General features: G+C 38.9%; 2 protein-coding genes across 6 annotated transcripts in view; one reads left to right on the forward strand and one right to left on the reverse strand.

Moving 5' to 3' along the window:
- gpr155a (G protein-coupled receptor 155a) overlaps positions 1 to 6,611 on the forward strand; it is a 30,502-nt gene extending 23,891 nt beyond the window's left edge. Inside the window, exons 13-16 of one of the 3 annotated variants that reach the window (XM_079619775.1) lie at positions 921 to 1,016; positions 1,111 to 1,175; positions 5,744 to 5,878; positions 6,241 to 6,611. In XM_079619775.1, the coding sequence (XP_079475901.1) occupies positions 921 to 1,016; positions 1,111 to 1,175; positions 5,744 to 5,878; positions 6,241 to 6,433 (489 nt within the window). In that variant the 3' untranslated portion in view covers positions 6,434 to 6,611. Of the gene's footprint in view, positions 1 to 920; positions 1,017 to 1,110; positions 1,176 to 5,743; positions 5,879 to 6,029; positions 6,181 to 6,210 lie in introns of those variants that run through there. The other 2 variants (XM_079619777.1, XM_079619776.1) reach the window with 2 other exon arrangements.
- Positions 6,612 to 8,985: 2,374 nt separating this feature from the next.
- On the reverse strand, positions 8,986 to 19,868 carry scrn3 (secernin 3). 3 transcript variants are annotated; one of them, XM_079619779.1, is made up of 9 exons: positions 19,604 to 19,709; positions 19,423 to 19,499; positions 19,122 to 19,291; positions 17,448 to 17,629; positions 15,267 to 15,466; positions 14,004 to 14,216; positions 12,846 to 13,008; positions 10,898 to 11,078; positions 8,986 to 10,071 (listed from the first exon to the last, which is right to left on the reverse strand). In XM_079619779.1, the coding sequence occupies exons 3-9, from the start codon at positions 19,278 to 19,280 to the stop codon at positions 9,901 to 9,903; spliced, it is 1,269 nt and encodes a 422-aa protein (XP_079475905.1). In that variant the 5' UTR covers positions 19,281 to 19,291; positions 19,423 to 19,499; positions 19,604 to 19,709; the 3' UTR covers positions 8,986 to 9,900. The 3 variants fall into 3 exon arrangements, with proteins under 3 accessions (XP_079475905.1, XP_079475904.1, XP_079475906.1); XM_079619778.1 differs by lacking the exon at positions 19,423 to 19,499 and having other exon boundaries at positions 19,604 to 19,868; XM_079619780.1 differs by lacking the exon at positions 19,423 to 19,499 and having other exon boundaries at positions 17,448 to 17,616; positions 19,604 to 19,741.
- Positions 19,869 to 20,124: the final 256 nt, after the last annotated feature.

Below are 20,124 nucleotides of genomic sequence, written 5' to 3' on the forward strand. Positions count from 1 at the left end.
CTTACAGGTTGTAATATTCTGAGGAGTAAGTTCGTCCAAATAAACTGAGTACTGACCCGTCTTTCACTGACAAGCGTTTCGCGAATCCCGCGTTGCAGTTGCCGAGATTTACGAAGCAGTCGTCCGTGAAATGATGGGAACACAACTAAGGTTGGGATTATACTGCTGTGGTATTGTTGTAGAAATTAATTTAGCCCCAGATTCGTCACATCCTCATCCTTTGGAAGTGAAAATAACATGAATTTGCTGTCACAGGTCAGATGTAAACCACACGAACCAGCTACAGTGTTTGAGGGTCGAAGTAGACATTGTTCGCGGGTAGCCGATGAAGACCAAAGACGAGTATTATGCAAATGTGTTTCTGCTTTACATGAGCAGGTCACGGAAGCGAGACTGCAATTCCTGACGACTCAATTATTTCTTTTATCTATCGGCTTTACAACTTTGCAGACAGGTTACATTGACACACAGCTGTATTACACACTGCATGAAAGGGAATTTGTGAAAAAACATAATAGGGTGCACTTTAGCAGAGCATTACTGACTCAACACGTTTATAAGACCCCGAGTATATGGTTTCAGTTGTTCCTAAACTTTTTCTTAAATTTTGAATAAAATTTAGAACGAAAGTTATTGATGAATCATGATTTGTTTGTGAAAATATTCGATCACAGGTTGCATGCACAAATCCGTGCATATGAATGGTTGGTGAATGAGACCTTGAATTAATATCCTGTGATTGAAACCAAATATGTTTTTTGTTTACTTCATATATGATACCATATGGATACCACTCTTCTCTTTGGTCGGGGTTTCACTGTTATTTACAGTACAGTTGGAGTAACTCTTCATTCTGTGTGTGTGTGTGTGTGTGTGTGTGTGTGTGTGTGTGTGTGTGTGTGTGTGTGTGTGTGTGGTAGAATCTCTCCAGCTGTCTGTGGTGGCTCTTTAATACAGATCCAGGACAGCTGTATGTGGAGCTGCAGTTCTTCTGTGTTGTGGCCAATTACGGGCAGGTGAGTGTGTGATCCTGTCACATGTGTTGTGCTGGAGTTAAACTATCTAACGCTTTTCCTGAAACATACATCTCTTACTGTCTTCCCTCTGTAGGGTCTCATTTCATTCGCATTTTTTGGCCTTGACAAGCATTTAATTATCTCTCCGTTCAAAAAAAGGTAACTCAACTTTTTGCAAAACTCTTTAAGCTTTAAATGATGACGAATAAAATTGTACTTGATCCTTTGACACACTATAAAAGCATATTGTTATTTTCTGGAATTAAAACTTCCTCCCCATTCCAAAAGGAGCATTTATTGAGGCTAAGCTGAAATTGTTTTTTTTTTTTTTTTTTTTCATATCCACAACTCAAGTGAGGCCGATGAACACATCATGACAGTCCACATTTACACATTAATGATTTAAAAAACATTTTAGTATTTTTCTAACTTTCTTTGATGCCAAAAAGGGACAATTATTGTTCCATTACAGATTTGCGTAAAACTTTTTCGATATTTATGATAAAAAATGATTGCGAAATGACTGCGTTACCATTAACCGATGTTATGCGACTAAAACTTAATTTTTTTCCGATAAGTCATTACAAAAATCATAGCAACAGATGTTGGTTTACACGTATCTCAGCCACCGCACTAGCCATTATTTTTAATCAAAGGAGACGTAGGCGTTTTATACAAGCATTAATGGCTAGGAAAGACCCTTGTACTTGTGAGCGGCACATATTATGTGTTTCTCCCTCATATCTGCTTCAAGGTCTTGTTAAATTTTTGCATCGTTTTGGATGCACAGTAAGTTCAGTCGCAAAATATACGTCATAAAATCAGTATTTCTATTTTGTATCTTTAGGTTCAGTGTTAAAATGAACTCTTAAGGGGCTGCTTACACAACACCGTTTTCAAATAGAAACGTACAACTTTTTATGCGTTTTGGCCGTTCGTTTACATGACAACAGCGTTTTGATGCCTGAAAACACACATTTTTACGTTTTTTCAAAGTGCAAGTTTCTGAAAACTTGTCTCCATGTAAAAAAACAAAACAATAGGTTACTTGCGTAAGCCAGATTCTCTGATAGCATTAAGTGACGAGTCTCACTATGGGATATATGTCCCTTCTGCGTATTCCTCAGAATCCCTATTATATTACGCCAGCCCCAATTGGCTTCACACAGCAAGGAGGGAGATCTGGTGAGACACCTCACTTAATGCTATCAGAGAAACCAGGGTTACGCAAGTAACCTATTGTTCTCTTTCAAGCATACGTTTCGGTGTCTCACTATAGGATATCCTAATTCCTGTATTGCCAGATAAACTGCCTCGAAGTCTCCTGCCAACCGCAAGCACCGCCTCCAGGGCTGGACGAGTCATGAGTCAAACTCCTACGCTCAATACTGCATGTGCTAAAGTTTGAGCTGTAACATCCAGTTTATAAAACCTTCACAAATATCCTGTACTCCTTTAAAGAGAGCCCACGAAATTGACATTCCTCTTGTTGAGTGCGCATGTAATCTAGCTGGGGACACATGACCCTTACTGGAATATGCCAACGAAAACGCCTCCACTATCCAGTGTGACACACGCTGCTTAGTAGTCGGCTTCCCCGTACGTGGTTTTGCCCAAGATGCCAACAGCTGATCACTCCCTGAACCCTCTGGTTCTTTCTGTGTCACTGCTTAAAGCACGCACTGGGCACAACGCATTTATCTTTTGCTGTTCTGATGAAGCAAAAGGTGGTGGATAGAAAGCTCTTCGCTCAAAAGGAATGATAGAATTCACCATTTTGGGATAGTTAGATCCTGCAGGATTAGGTTTCAGATCTACCCCCGCATACACGCTGAATGCACCGAAAGTGCGTGAATCTCACTTACGCGCTTCGCCGAAGCCAAGACTAACCGCAGCTCTGTCTTAAACAACAATATTTTGAAATCTATCTTGTTGTCCAGTGGCTCAAATGGGGACATTGAGAGAGCATCAAGTACCAGTGCTAAATCTCATGAAGGGGAAAGGAGTTTTGAAACTGCAAAGTGTGACGCTCTGCCCAATGGTTTTATCATCAAACCTATGTGACAAGCAGATATAGTGGCCAAATACACTTTTATTGTGAATTGTGAACACTTTCCTTTGGTCTATCAAATTCTGTAGAAATGATAGAACGACTGCCACTGAACGGGAATCTCGTGCTTAGCCGTGCACCAGCGCTCAATTTACATTCGACCTAGTCGACAAAGCTCAAGCATTCTGTATGCTTCTAGTAACACTGTCACACAGGCCGGCTATAGGGATCTCCCAGTCACGTGACCCCTAGCCCTGTCAGCCATTTTGACGGAATACATCCGTCAGCTACTTAGTGGCAATGGATCTATTATTAGGGGTGTGTAATATATATTATTAGTATATTATTATTATTATACTAATATTATAATTATTTTATAATTAGCCTAAATATTGCAATACTTTGCACTACAGTATTGATATAATTGCATGCGCAAAATATCTTATTCACTTACTCTTATTCACCTTATTCACTTCCCATCACGCTAACGTTACACCGGAGCTTCATTAAAAGCATACAAAAGCTTAACGTTAGCAGGCTATCGGTATCACAAGTCCGGATGGGTCAGCCACTCTTTGATTTGGACGCCAGCGGGGAAGGATTTTTCAATCATCACCGCAAAAGTTGGTCAATGTATTTTTATCACCAAATTATAGTGACGTTAGCTGTAATAATTTTTAAACTGAGTTTACAGGGGAAAACACAAAACAAAATCACCTGTTTATTGCCACCAACCACTTGTTTCTCCGTTTTATTTCTTTTGGGATACGGTACAAAGATATTCCTTTTGTATGATCACGTATCTGATCGCATCCAACTGCACAGCATCGCTCGGGCATGATAGGAATATTTCACGACGAGCTGTAGTATCACCGGCGGTTTAGCATTTTCTATTCCGTCAAGATCTATTCCGTCCCTATATTTAAATTGAACCACTCACTGGCCAGGCCCATAGTGCCAAATGTTCTGGGTGAGGATGAAAGATCCCCCTCCCCATGACAATAGATTAGATCTTTGCGTAACGGGATAGACCACGGGTCTTCGTACAGCATATGTATGATCTCCTCCAGCCAGTATTTCCCTGGCCACCTCTGAGATATTAATATCAGCTTCAGTCCCTCCTTTCTCACTGTGTGTAGTGTTGGGGACATTAACGCTATCAGTGGGAACGCGTAAAGGAGAGTGCGGGGCCATTCGTGTGCCAGCGTATCTATCCCCAAAACAGAGGACACAGCATTGAGGACACGAACAGATTCACTGTCGCTCTGCCGTATATTTCCCAAATCTGTTCGACCACTTCCCTGTTCAATTTCCACTCCGTGTAAAGGGGATTGCCCCTGGACAGTAGATCCGCACCCTGGTTCATGACACCCTGTACGTGCGTCGCTCTCAGGGATGAAAGATTGGCATTGCTCCACAAAATCAGTTTGCGTGCCAGCATGTGCAAGGGAAGTGATCTGAGACCTCCCTGTCGATTTAGAGCCACCACTCTAGCGTTGTCCTTTCTCATGAGAACATGATGCCCTTTTAGAAAAGGGAGAAAATGCTCCAACGTCAGAAACACGGCCAGCATTTCCAGATAGTTAATGTGAAGATTGGTCAGATAATAACCCCATCTTCCATTCACCATCCTGCCCTAGTGAAGCAGCGAGGAGTTGTGCCTGGTGCACAGAGGGGAGTCCTAGAAGTCTTCCTCTTCCTCAGAGAGAAGAAAGTCCGATTGCCCCTCTTCCTCGAAATCAAGCGCGTCCTCTTCCTCGTCCGGGGCTGGTCCGGGGCGAGGTGTCATGAGGGGATCCTGGCCCGACTGGCTAGCTTGGTGTGCTAGTCTGCACCGAAGGCTCTTCATGGTGAAGCGTGCGCAGTGTTCACATGAACTGGGATTCTCAATCGCCAATTGAGCATGTTTCAGCCCAAGACATGCGGAGCAGACCTGGTGTGTGTCCTTGCATGAAATTTTGTTCCCGCATGAACAAGTCGCACAGAATCTCCCTCACTAGCCGGGATAGTCTGCATGGCTACAGCCAGCGTTGTGTTGAACAATCCTTGCAATCGGCTGGATTCAAATCGAAGGAGCCAGGCGAAATACGGCGTGGTGGACAGTAATTCGTCCAGAAGTTCGTTGGAAAGTTTGAAGGCTTCTGGTGTGAAGCGGGAAGAGGTTTTTGAATGTCGTAATGACGTTGTGTTGCTCATGTCTGCCAACCAATTGGCTTCTGAGGAATATGTGGAAGAGGCGTATCCCATAGCATGACACCGAAACGTATGCTTGAAAAGAGAAACATGTATGTGCTTGACGTCACAGTTTTCACATATTCATATTACATGTCTATAGTGTTTCATCGCCATCTACTGGTCTGGCAGCAGAATACAGCGTTTTTACATGATCATGGGATTACACACTTTATTGACATTTATGTTGTCAGTGGGGGGAAATTAATAAATGAATTAGCCATTTTGTAGCATTAATAGTCCAATTACTGGTATAATGTCATTACAGTGTTGAGGTTACTTCCAAAAACACTCTCAAACAGTTTTTTTGGCTTTTCTTCAATAAATGTTCTGGATGGGGGAACGAGCTTGTGTTTAAACAGTGGAAGGAAAAAAGTCCAGTTTAATGTGAATATTAGATGCAATATTAGGGTAATGATTAGATGTCGTGTGTATGTTGGTAAAGGTTAGCGAGGCTGTGGCGCGGTTGGGGTCAGGAGGTCAGCGGCTCTGTGGCGTCTGAGGAGATCAGACTGACCTGCACTCAGTTCCTCACGTATCATAAGCAGCAGTGCGTCAGAGACATTGTTCAGAAGAAAAGGTGAGAGACTCTTCTCTTGCTTATCATGCATTCATTCGCATGTTTGATTTGTTTTTAGTGCATGCACAAAAAGTACTTTTATTTTATAATAGTAATAAGTTACATTTAGTAATAGTTAAATACATTTTTGACCATGGTTTTCTCATTACAGCATGTTTGTTCATTAAAACATGTTTGCACATTTGCATGAATCTGTCTTTGATTTTTCCCTGCCTCGTTTGGTTGTGGTTCACCCCTCTTCTCCTGCTCTCTAATCATCTCTCACTTCCCGTCCGTGTGCCGCTTGCTTCCCGCGCTCTTGCTCGGTGCCGGTGTGTGTGGTTTGGGAGCAGTGGGTAACGCTTGCTCTTGCTGCTGTGCAGGTGTGGAGAGAAAAGCACCGCTGAGACGTTCCTGGGCAGTGAGATGGTCCGCTGGCTGCAGAGCGTGGGATTGGCCGCTGACCCGGGCGAGGCTTTAGCGTACGGCTCTCGTCTGCTCGAGGGCCGAGTCATTCAGCACATCAGCCTGGAGTTCGGCTTCCTGGATGAGGCCTTGCACTACCGCTTCTCATAGACTCGCATCGCTTCAGAGGCTGCTGATGGATGGACAGTGGTTCATTTTAGGGCACACTTAAAGGGATAGTTCACCCAAAAATTAGAATTAGCCCATGATTTACTCACCCTCAAGCCATCCTTGGTGTATATGACATAATTTTTTCAGATGAATGCAATCAGAGTTACAGGCGAAACTCAAAAAATTTAAAACTCAAAGTTAATTTATTTCAGTAATTCAACTTAAAAGGAGAAACTAATATATTATATAGACTAATTACATGCAAAGTGAGATATTTCAAGCGTTTATATGTTATCATTTTGATGATTATGGCTTACAGCTTATGAAAACCTTTTCACAATATTCTAATGAGTATTTCACAATATTCCAATCATATTCTAAGTATATCATATATTAGTTTCATCTTTTAAGTTGAATTACTGAAATAAATTAACTTTTGCACAATATTCTAATACAGTATTTAAAGTTTCACCTGTATATAAAAAAATGTCCTGGCTCTTCCAAGCTTTATAATGGCATTGAATGGATGTTTCTGTTTTGAAGTCCATAAAAGTGCATCTCTCCATGATAAAAGTACATCTATCCATGATAAAAGTGCTCCACACGGCTCCGGTGGGTTAATAAAGGCCTTCTGAAGCAAAACGATGTGTTTGTGTAAGAAAAATATCCATATTTAAAACTTTATGAAGTAAAATAACTAGCTTCCGGCCAAACGAACATACGGATTCGACTCAAGTCTCAGCGCAACTAATGCGAGTCATGCGACGCACTGCTGATATTTACACTACGCCATGACGCACTAGCGCTACTTCTGACGTCACAAGTTGTGTAAGTTGCACTTTAGGCGCAAGTAGACTGCATATGTTCGTTTGGCCGGAAGCTAGAATTTTACTTTATAACGTGAAATATGGATATTTTTCTTACACAAACTCATCGCTTCACTTCAGAAGGCCTTTATTAACCCCCGGAGCCGTGTGGAGCACTTTTATGATGGATGGATGCACTTTTATGGAAATAGAAACATTAATTTCACAGCTCCATTATTAAGCTTGGAAGAGCCAGGACATTTTATGTAACTCAGATTGTATTCCTCTGAAAGAACAAAGTCATATACACCTAGGATGGCTTGAGGGTGAGTAAATCATGGGATAACTTTCATTTTTGGGTGAACTATCCCTTTAAGTGAATTTGTTCTACTGATACTAATAGCGATAGCCAGATGTGAAAGGAGTCGGCCTGAAGGAGGTCCTGAACGCTTCACCTACCTCGCACATACAGGATGGCAAAGGGGAGTTTGGAAACAAACGAAACATTTCAGGACTGAACTGGGACTGTTGCAGAACTGTTAGCTGATCTGCTTTTATTGCCCCTAGACATTTGAATATTAGTCTTTTTTTATTATTATTTTTCACAGATTGAACTGACTGGCACATAAACCGTAACAGAATTTTAATTTATTTATTTTGCAGTAATTGAATCAGGTTTAATAACAATATTGCAGTCCTGGTGGAGTTATATTTACACCAATCTCAAGTAAGAATGTATCCCATTTGTTGGTTTATTTACAATACTGCGCTCATTGACATTTTTTTGGCAGATGTACGTGGCAGATGGCAGATATGTATTTATTTCCATAGCATGTTTGAGTTGAATATAACCTGTATTGAGATATAGCACATGTGATAACTAACCTGTTCTCCCAAAAAATTCCAAATGATTCATTACCTTGATGGGAAGTGGTTGTTTCATTTCACAGCCACACGAGGGCGACAGACATTGTTTTGCTTTTGTCTTGATTAAACCATAGACAGTAAATGGGATTAAACAGGAAACCCGTGAATTCAATGAAGGAGAATCCTGGGATATCAGTGAATGCGCTATGGGATTTAATTCCTGCTGAAAGTATGCGGTCACGCATACATTTTTTTTTTTTTTAAAAACACATGAAAAAATATAGAGCACATAGGCTACTGAAAAAAAAAAGAAACACAAAATGATCATATTAGCAAAAAAACGCGGTCACGGACCAAAATATAAGCATGAATCAGAACTTTAACAATTATATTGCACAAATCTTCTTAAAAGTTGTTTTCCTTGGTTTTATTACTCTATACTTTTGTGCTCTTACATTTTCTGCTCATATTTGACTCTTTTGTAAGCTTGTACTGTTTTTCTCTTTGCTCTTTTTTTTCTACATTCTGCACTTATTTTTCCAAATGTTGCAGTTCGAGTTTCATGTAAATTAGGGATTGGTCCACTACTACTTGATTGACAGCTCCTCTTTTAGCCAATCAATCGAAGAGGGGAGTTGACGTCACTCCAATTATATTTTGATTCATGACTACGTTGTTTGCTATTCTGATAATTTTGCATTATTTTTTTCCAGTTTGAGCAATATATTTCTACTTTTCTTTTGACCCGTGACTACAATACTTTCGGCTGGAATTGAAATGCGTCTCATTTCCCTGCTCTCCTTTGAACACTGCAGTCTATGGTCAGCCTGGCACTGAAGCCAGTTCACAATGCCATGAAATAACAATAAAGACAAGCTCACTGTGATTGAGGAATGGACTTTAATGAGTGTAGATCTTTGTATTATTATTTTGTTTGTTTTTTACTTGAACTGAGTGGACAGTAAGTTCTGCCAACTTCCAGTTCACACATTTCACAAAGTAGATCCTTAGGAATTAATTATTGAACTAAGTGTTTGCATATGATATCTTTGACATGCACTCTAAAATGCTAAAAACACACAACTAATTTAACATGACAGTAATGACAATGTGACTAACTTGTCAATGGTTTCCAGTATATTATTAAAATGGTGTCCAAACATACAGGAATTGCCTGAAAGATTGTGCAAACGATCTTCATAAGAGGGTGTTTCTTCAACTTTGGGAACTTTTATATCCGAGGGGTTGAGATTTCAACATATGAAGTTACTAAGGTCACATTAAAACTGTCTTGGGTTTATTTTTAACCATATGGCTTTACAGGTTTTCTGATGGTAAATGTAAGACCAATTAAAGAAAACTTAAGGAATAAATGGAAGGGAACATAAAACGTCAATATGTTCTCAAAATGTAAATGTCTAGGAAGCACAAGTTGTATTAGCAACACTTCAAAGTTTGAAAATATAATTTCCAACAAATCTCCATAACTTTTTCATTCATTTTAGGAAAAAATAAAAAATAAAAATAGCTCTGCTCCCAAACAAAAGATATCTTTGTAGATATATTTTACTGATCACACTGCAAAAAAAAGTGCTGTTCTTTTTCAGTAGTTTTGTCTTTTTTTTTCCAGTCTAAAGATCCTTAAATCAAGATACATTAACTTGAGAAGCAAAATGACTGAAGTTCTGAAAATGACAGTGTAAAAAGTGTTTTACTAGGATACACAAGTCCCAAAAGTGCCTATAGTTGAAGAAACATCCAATAATCCTATTAAAAAAAGAATAATAATCAATTCTAAACAGTGTCAGCGTCACTGTAGATATCAAGCTCCTCAGTTACAGTGTCTGTAAAGAGATGAACCAGCAGTGTCGAATCCTCAATCCCCTCCGTTAGATATTTCTCCATCTCTGCCAACTTCTTCGTCTCCAGATCTCTCATATTCTGTTCAATCTTCTGTCCTCTCTCCTGAACAAACAAACAAACAAACATCATGTCTCTTTACATGAGATCTTTATAATAAAAATGCCATATATTGGATAATGTATAATTTATTTTTCATGACAATTTCCCACCATCTCTCCAAAACAAACTGTGTTGGCTACTGTACCTTTAAGATTTCATGTTAATGACCTTTGTTATGATTGGCTAACCTCTTTGCATGTGAATTTATGCTATTTTACAGGTTCCTCATTTTATTTAGCAAGTCTCCTTCAACAGGTTTACATGCAGCCAAGGTCAAAAAACACTTTAATTTTCTCAAAACATACATGGCACTATCAGCTCTTTTCTCATCGAGTCTGAAACGGTTTGATGTCTCTCTAAACCCCTCCTTTCTGAGAGTCTACTCGGCTCTGATTGGTCAGATGGCCCAGTCTGTTGTGATTGGTCGACAGCTTACAGCTTGTGTCGGAAACAAAACGCCTAATATAATATCTGAATTTCAGCTCTTGATACACAGTGATAACACAAATCAAACTACAACTACAGTGTTTGAGGCTCAAATTATTTGTTGTTCACCAGCAGCCAATGAAGACCATAGACTGGCATTATATTGTTACATAGGTTTGTACCAGGAAGTGAGACTGGTATTACTAACGACTCATTTCGGCAGTTCAGAATCAATTCTTTCTCTTAGGAGACAATAACTTTATCTGTCATGCGCTTAGATCTTTAAAACTGTGTAGACCTTTTACATTGACAAACAGCTATTGCTCGAGGCTAGGAAACGTTGGCCGTGTAAATAAATACAGAGGCCATCAGACAACTGCGTGTTTTGTGTTGAGCAGCTCACCATGGTGCTGTCGATGATGGCGGCGACCCCCTCGTGCTTCAGGAACAGAGCGTGTTTGCGGTTCGGTTTGCTCTGGAAACGGGGTTTCTTCTTCACGGGATCCTCCTCTCCAAAACATGGAGAACATGTGTGCTTCAGCTGCTTTATGTCCAATACAAATATAAACGGCTTAAAGACAGACCTGTGGGGGACAAAAACATGAAATTTGCAGTATTACAGCTGCATTAAAATTGATAAAGGAGTAATTTATTAATCATTTGATTTTTGGAGACAATTGCGATGTTATATTGTCCACCAGGCAATAATAGCAATGCCTGCAAAAGCCACTAGAATTAGTAATAATATATTAACTATATTACTGATCAACAGTTTGGAATAATTATGATTTATTCATGTTTTTTAAAGTAATCTCTTCTGCTCACCAAAGCTGCATTTAATTGATAATACAGTAAAAAAAAACAAAAAAAAAACAGTAAAATTGTGAAATATTATTACAATTTAAAACAATTATTTGAATATATTTAAAAAGATATATATATTTGAACTTTTATAACATTATTTATAAAGTTTTTTCTTTGCGGTTTTCAAATACAAACGACAACATCGTCAAAATGATCCCCATTCACACGGATCCATGAAACGACTGAAAATGCTGTATTCTGCCTCCAGGCCAGTAGTTGGCGATGTCACTTCATAAAGAAACACTACACGCCTACAGATTGAACACGTTTTTGTAGTTTACATGGAGATGGTAATGGTATTGTTTTCAAAAACTTCACTTTGAATCCCGGTTTCAAAAGTTTGCATTTTCAGGCCCCCAATATGCCAAAACGTAGCTCAATTAACGGTTCAAAACACATCATTTTCATTATATTTGACGGGGCATTTACACAATGTTTTGAATGGGGATCGTTTTGACAATGTTGTCTGTAAAGAACATTTTTCTATGACCAGGCGGGATGGTGTTCGTGGGAAATAGTGCACATACGTCACTCGCCTGTGCGTGTCTCGTCATATCCGTAAATCGAGAAAAGTTGCTCCGGCTTCTTTGACGCATATTCGGTGCGGAGTGGCAGAGGTTAGTTTTCACAACGAGTGAGAAAGGTTAACATGGAGCCGCTAAATCTCCAACCTCCGGGAAATCATTCATTTTAATCAAACACTGAACAGAGGAAAGTCTGCTGGCAAAAAGAGAACGTGACAGAGCTCGTAATAAAACAAGAACCAACATTAGCGTGGCTTTTCAGAGATGCAGAGAACTGAGGGATTGGAAATGTTGTAAAAGCGAAGCGGATATGATGCCGTTTTTATTACTCAGGTGATTAGGGTATTTTGTTAAACAGATAAATTGCCATATGTTGCTCTCTAACAGAGTTCATTGTTAAGCATTATCTATTGTGAAGGCTCATTTTATTGTTGTTGTAGCACTGTGCTGGAATTTAATTTCATTAAATTGTCTATTTATGGGTAAAGCTACAGTAACGTCTTCAGCTAGTCAGCTTGAGATCTTTCCATCTAAACTGTTTATATCTCTTAAGTCTATAGTGAATGTTTTATGATTAGTATATATTAGATTTATATTTATTATATTAGATAACCATTTTCACTAGCACAGTCACCCAGAGCAGAAGCACAACCAAAACAATGTTCTTCCACAAAATGCATGCTTTTTTGTTTTTTTACCCGCTAGAGGGCCAAAAGTTACAAAGTGTACCTTTAATTATTCCAAGCTATTTCCTGGTAGTGTATATTAACAAATGGTTAAATATCATTACAAATCATACTATTATAATAATAATAATAATAATTCACAATTTATATTAAAAAATCATGTCTAATCTGTAGTTACTGTATATATGACATGCATAAATAATGCAGAAGAAAAACATTAGTCAGAACTGCCCTGTACTACAGCTGTGACTTCTGAATATCAGCAAGCCTGGCGTACCGTTCAGGGTCTGGAGTGGCCGTGAAGAAGTGGACACCAGGTAAATCTGGGTCTTTGGGGACGACTGACACCATACTTCCTGTGGTCATGAACATTCCCTCCATGTTGATTCCGCTTTCCTTATTCCTCAAAATATCCATCATTGTCTCTGCTGTGATGTGGCCTGTAAGTACAATGTTTTAATGACATAACTGTCTAACAACTTGCCTGTGAGTTTTTAATCCAATAAATAACGTGAATAAATAATATACAAGTACAATTATAAATAATGCACAGTGATGTACTGTGACCAATGAAAATTGGTCATTATTATTATGATTTTCCATTTGAAATAATAGTAGTCATTAAAATATATATATTGAGTTCGATGCCTTCCCCTTATGGCGGGTTTCTTAAGTAAGCACAGGTTAAGTAACCTCCCCACAGGTTGGGTCCCTAAGCAGGCGGTCCCTTCATTAGTCAATACTAAGGCTGAAGCTGCCCCATAATAATGTCTGGAGTACAGGCTGGCATTACCAGGCCCCATGGGTGGTGACCGTAGGGAATAGTGTCACTGACAGTTCTGTGTCAGACCCGAGTAAGGGGATCTGACTCTGGCATCTAAGTCTGTTGAGGCTTTGTTTGTGCCCGTCACAGCCAATTAGGCAGTCGTTCCCTCAGCATGGCGGAGTGGGCATTTTTTCCCCATAGTGTCCTCTGAGGACGCAGTGTTTCTCAACCCTGGTCCTGGAGGTTCCCCAACACTGCACATTTTGAAAGTCTACTCTTTCTGACACACCCATTTCACTTCCTGGAGTTTCTTCTAATGAGCCACGAGTTGATTAAGGTGTGTTTGATTAGGGAGACAAAGAAAATGTGTAGTGTTGCGGGTCATTCAGGAACTGCTCTAGAGGATGTAGTGTCTCGTTCCACTTTTAAGGGAACCATGGTTACATCCGTAACCTGAGACGTTTTGTTAAAAAAAGGCACTATTATTATCGGGCAACAAAACTAAATTCAAGCAATGGTTTTACGATCCTAAAAGGCACAGACTCACTTAAGTGTGTCCACACTTTTAACTGGTAGTGTATTTTACAATCAACCAATTACACTGTCATGAATATATGAGTAGATGTGATTATTTAGCACTTCATTTTCCACCACCAAACTAATACTAACCTTCACTCTTCTGCAGAAGTTTGCGTCCCTCACAGTATCGTCCCCCTGCCGCCTCGATTCGGGCTGTGGCTGAGTAGGAGTAAACCTCGGCAAAGCTGAACTGAGCCTTTCCATCCCACCAGCTCTGCTCTTGTGCATACGTCCTCAACTCCGGGTGCTCCCTATCAATCTTAGTAGTAATGGAGTACTGATTGGAGATGTTCCGAAAGCCCGCTTTAAGAGAGAGAAACAGCGTCAGACCTTTTAAAAGACAATTAATATTCAGCAATATTGTCAGTAATATTAACTGCACTGACACTGTCGGATGTGAACATTTTAACTGAACTGATCTGATCTTTGCAACATCTGCACTGCACTGAGCCAATACTGAACTGATTTGAGCTAAATAACGATGCTATTGTCTTCTGTAGAGCTGCTTATAAATTAATTAAATTTGTTTAATAATTGATGAAATTGATGCAACATTAGCTATGTTTCCATCCATCGCATAAAGAAAACGCTGGATAGAAACAACAAGATGTGCATAAATTAAAAAAATGTGCTCAACTGAGGCGGATAAAAAACATTTCTGATAAGACTTGCGCATGAACTACGAAGGAAACACATTTACCGAATAAATCCCTTGATGTGCAACAACAAACTCACATGACTTTGCCTCAGCAGAAGATGTGATTGGATAACTGGACTAACCAGCGGACCAATCACATCACAGCATCTCAGATGTTGGTTTGATCATTCTGAAATGCCTGAGCCAAAGTCTAACATCAAGATTTGTTTCAATCCCCTCCCAGAATCGCCTTACGCAATTGCGTTCACAAATACCAACATCTGAACGCAAGAGAACATTACTGCGTTTATTGTGTTTTGTCACATGCTCTGAGAAGCAAGACATTTCTGATGAAGGATGAAAGAGCCACAGGGGCTTCCACGGTTGCAGAAACTTCCATCTTTATAACAGATATTTTGCGCAAATTTCCCAGGAAGTGACGATTCTCTTCTCTTGAACACATGAAATGGAAACGCAGCTTTATTCACAAATGTTTTATGCGATATTCCAATTTTGCGCACAAGTTAAATTCGCAACTTTGCATAGAAACATAGTTAATGAGCTAAACTGAAACAACACTGAACTAAAACCTGAGCTGAATAATCACACTATTATCTTCTGTAGAGCTGCCTTTATAAAGCGTCATATAAATAAACCTGGCTGGACTTTTAAACTTTACATTTTTAAGCTGTAATGTTACATGACTCAGTATTTACCCTCCACTCTCTCTGCGGCCCAGTATTTCCCAGCAGTCTCCAGCACCCAGGCCTCAGTGCGGTCTGATACGAGGAAGCTGTTATGGTATGTGAATCCACACTCGTCCTCCATACAATTCCCGCCCTGGCCGTATTTTTCCAGCAGTTCTGTTATCACATCTACAGCCCGCTCAGCAGTGTCGGCCCTCTCCAGAGCCAGCCTACGTACAAAGTGTTTCAAATCACATTTAAGACCTTTATTAAGAAACTTGCACAAATAAAATAGCAACTAACCCAAAACCAAACCCTATCTGTAACTCCATAGCAAGTACATGTAGTTAATTAATATTACTCAGTACTTATTTAAGTAAGTCTAATGTAACTACATCACCTTAAAGGAAAACTTTTGGAAATAGGCTCATTTTCCAACTTCCCCTAGAGTTAAACAGTCGAGTTTTAGTTTTTCGAGTCCATTCAGCCGATCTCCGGGTCTGGCGGTAGCACTTTTAGCATAGCTTAGCATAGATCATTGAATCTGATTAGACCGTTAGCATCTCTCTCAAAAAAATGACCAAAGAGTTTCAATATTTTTCCTAATTCAAACTTGACTCTTCTGTACAGAAAATAAAAAGTTGTGATTTTCTAGGCCAATATGACTAGGAACTATACTCTCATTCCTGTGTAATAATCAAGGAACTGCTGCCGTACCAGCAGCGCAATGATATTACGCACGTAATTTCCAGTCACTTACCTAGCTACTAGCTAGGGACTATTTTCATTGCGCTGCTGGTACGGCAGCAGTTCCTTGATTATTACGCAGGAATGAGAGTGTAGTTCCTAGTCATATTGGCCTAGAAAATCACAACTTTTCATTTTCTGACGGTCTTAGTACACGATGTAACTACAGAAGAGTCAAGTTTTAAATAGGAAAAATATTGAAACTCTTTGGCCATTTTTTGAGAGAGGTGCTAACGGTCTAATCAGATTCAATGATCTATGCTAAGCTATGCTAAAAGTGCTACCGCCAGACCCGGAGATCGGCTGAATGGATTCGAAAACCGTAAAACTCAACTGTTTAACTCTAGTGGAAGTTGGAAAATGAGCTTATTTCCTTTAAAATAAAGAGTAATCTTTTTTCCTATATGGTAACACTTTATTTTACGGTGTCCGTGATACAGAGTAATTACATAATTAATTACTTAGTAGTAGATGTTGTAATAACATGTAACTAGATGTACTTAACATGTAATTAAGTTATGGAACAGCCTGTACTTACACATTGTAATTACACACATGTAATAGGCAGCTACTGTTTCACACATTAACAAGCCGGGTCAGTTACATATGTGTTACCGACTTGGTACAATGTAATTATATAAGAAAGTACTTAGTACTACACAATGTATCAAAAAGTGTATCAAGACTGTACTTCATGTGTATCTACATACCTTATCCATCTGTACTGTAGTTTGGATTAACTCACTACTTCAGAGCATAAATACATGTAGTAGTTTCCTAATTAGTAATTACATTGAAATTACATAATATTACACAGGGATAAGCTACGTAAAATAAAGTGTATCAAGTCTGTACTTAAGTGTACTTCATGTGTATCTACATACCTTATCCATCTGTACACAGGAAGTACACTTAAGGACAGTCTTGATACACTTTATTTTACGTAGCTTATCCCTGTGTAATTGCAATGTAATTAGGAAGCTACTACATGTATTTATGCTCTGAAGTAGTGAGTTAATCCAAACTACAGTACAGATGGATAAGGTATGTAGATACACATGAAGTACAGTCTTGATACAGTTTTTGTTACATTGTGTAGTACTAAGTACTTTCTTATATAATTACATTGTACCAAGTCGGTAACACATATGTAACTGACCCGGCTTGTTAATGTGTGAAACAGTAGCTGCCTATTACATGTGTGTAATTACAATGTGTAAGTACAGGCTGTTCCATAACTTAATTACATGTTAAGTACATCTAGTTACATGTTATTACAACATCTACTACTAAGTAATTAATTATGTAATTACTCTGTATCACGGACACCGTAAAATAAAGTGTTACCAAAAAGGGTTTGTCTCATATAAATACATATACATCGCAGCATTTTATTCTGAATTGTAGTAGTTGAATAAATTAGTCAATGCTGAATATGAATTGAAAAATTGCTTCTTGGATCACCTGACGAGATCCATGCCCAGAAGAGCCTCTTCCCCATCCGCACTCTCCTTCCCCCAGACCGCCTCATTCCCGACACACACCTGATGCTGGTTCGCCCCCATCTCCGCCCCCCACAGCCAGGCGGGTCGACTCAGCACCACTGCATTCGTCTGAGACACCTGCTCTATTTCTATATATGTACACTGATCAGATGAAAAGGAGAAATAACAAAAACAGCTGACAGAATTTCAGCACTCGGACAATGTTTCTCAAATCCAGCTGGACACATCTGAGGGAAATAAAGCTGAATCAGACCCAGATAGCAAGACCTTTGGGGCAAACATCTGGCTTAGATTTATCATGGCTGAGCACACGTGGCCAAACTTTCACCATTTATGTTTCGCCATGGGTTTGGAGGGAATTTTCTTTTGAATCATCATTTGTTTTGAGGTATATGGCCCAGATGACAGCACACAACTGAGGATCATATGTGGCTTGGCTATGGCGCACCATGATACATGCTAACTTATGGTTTTAAACTATTTGGTTTATAATTGCATGTAACCTGCTATAGTGATGTGCGGCAGGTCTTCCACACCCTATGGAAGCTTGTTTCGCCAAGGAATAAAACTATTTGAAAGGAAATTAAATCCTTTTTTCTCTGACTTGTGTGATATAAAGTCGCAATTGCGAGTTATAAAAGCAGAATAGCAAGATACAAATACACAAATGTTATAAAGGCAGAATAGTTTGATATAAAGTCACAATTGTGTTAAAAAGTCAGAATTGCAATATATAAACGTGCAATTCTGACTTTTTTTTCCTCAGAGTTTATAACTAAATCTTATAACTATGAGTTTATAACTTACAATTCTGACTTTTTCTCTCAAGTTACAAAGTTTGAATTGTCAGATATAAACTGGTAATTCTAAGAACATGTCAGGATTGCGAGTTAATATCGTGCATATCTGACATTATGTCTCGCAACTGCAACTTTATATCACACAATTCTGAGAATTGTGAGAAAAAAAAAAAAGATATATATATTTACAGAATTGTGTGATATAAAGTCGCAGTTGTGAGAAATAATGTATATATATATATATATATGTTTTAAAGGTAATTGCGAATATATATATATATATATTCGCAATTACCTTTTAAATTTTGGAACAGGTGTTGTGCCGAATTTCGACCCCCTGCCAAATTGTTACCGCCCTCCTGTGAGTCAGTACCTGATTGCCTAATCCTAACCCCACCCCTAATCCTAACCCCTACCCCTACCCCACAACTAGGCTAATCCTAAACCTACTAATAATAATTTAATAATTTGGCAGGGGTCAAAATTCGGCACAACACCTGAAACAAACTTCCATAGACCTCAGCTTATTCAACTATGCTATTGTTTGCTTTGCTCTTCTTTTCCTTTCTTTTTCATCTTTCCTTGAATTCCTATTGGTGTATTATGTGACTGGCAACTATTTTAAAACAGGTTATTTCCATTACTATTTTCCTCTTTGCTCTCTCTTTACAACAATATAATTTGTCCAAACAAACTCTAATTAAAATCACTGGTTTGGATCAGTTCTGGCTTCAACATCAGCAAACTCTAATCTGTGTCACACTTTAGAGAGGTTTATTTGGGCCAGATCTGTGCCGAAGGAAATCTGTTGACTGGGGAACATCTTGAGATACCTCAACTTTGTCTTCTGGGCCATGTTCCTTTGCGGGATAGTAGACGACCTCTTGGACTTCATCGCAGGGCCTGTCCGAGTTCTTCCCGAAGATGATCCGATGCTGACCCTCGGTGGATGGAGGCAAAGCCACAAATGTGTCGCAGGAGGTTGGGTACATCCTGAAATAAACTAAATGTAACATTGCATGTAAATGTAGGTATCCAGCGTTCACAAGATAGGAGTAATTATGGCAATCTCTCAGTATTCATGCATAGATTACATGGCAATCATTAATTCGTTAAAAACAAACAAACACTGACCTTAGGAAATCAGAATGTGTTTCTACTCAAACTATATCACACCATCAGCATGAATGAACTCTTAGTAAGATACAGGCCTTTACATGAAACATTTTTACCACTAATACGTAGATATTCATAAAGATTATCCAAATATTTGCAGTAACGCTGGCATTCAGTCTGCTTTAAATAATATGTTTACCTTCTCCAACTCAGCGTATATGTCAGGCACGTAGACAATCCCTTTTCTGTTCAAAGAGATTAAACATCTGTTTGCTTTCCTTTTCCTTTCTCCATAAACAAAACTGCACGCAGACTTTGACAATAATCCGTATCATCTGATTTATAATCAACCAAAACAATCCGCACAAGCGATCTGACGAGTTAGTCTGGTCGATCCGCATTGGTGTTTAGCGGATAAGTGGGCGTGGCAGCGGCGCTTTCAGGACGCATCAAGTCACGTGGTCGAGGAGTGGCATTTTTGATTGGCTATTTGCCAGGATCATAAAATAGGCCTAATACACAATAAATAAATAAACAAACATGTCATAAAAATAAAGTACAGGAGTTTAAATACAATTACATAAATTCAATAATATTATAAAAATTAATAAAAAAATTAAGTGCATGGTTGTCTTTTGATTTGACAGTTGTTTATTTAAGTAATGCTAAGTACGATGAACATGTTATATGATTTAAACTAAAATAAAACCATTAGAAAAA

This window comes from Phoxinus phoxinus (assembly GCF_949152265.1).
Source record: "Phoxinus phoxinus genome assembly, chromosome: 7".
NCBI classification, from domain to species: Eukaryota; Metazoa; Chordata; class Actinopteri; order Cypriniformes; family Leuciscidae; genus Phoxinus; species Phoxinus phoxinus.

Bases quoted from the DNA above. Each gene is read 5' to 3' on its own strand.
- scrn3 (XM_079619778.1), bottom strand. From the start codon at position 19,280: ATGTACCCAACCTCCTGCGACACATTTGTGGCTTTGCCTCCATCCACC. The intron at 13,009-14,003 runs GTTAGTATTAGT...TTGTACTTACAG, and splicing joins ACTTCTGCAGAAGAGTGAAG to GCCACATCACAGCAGAGACA. The intron at 10,072-10,897 runs GTGAGCTGCTCA...TTGTTTGTTCAG, and splicing joins CCATCATCGACAGCACCATG to GAGAGAGGACAGAAGATTGA.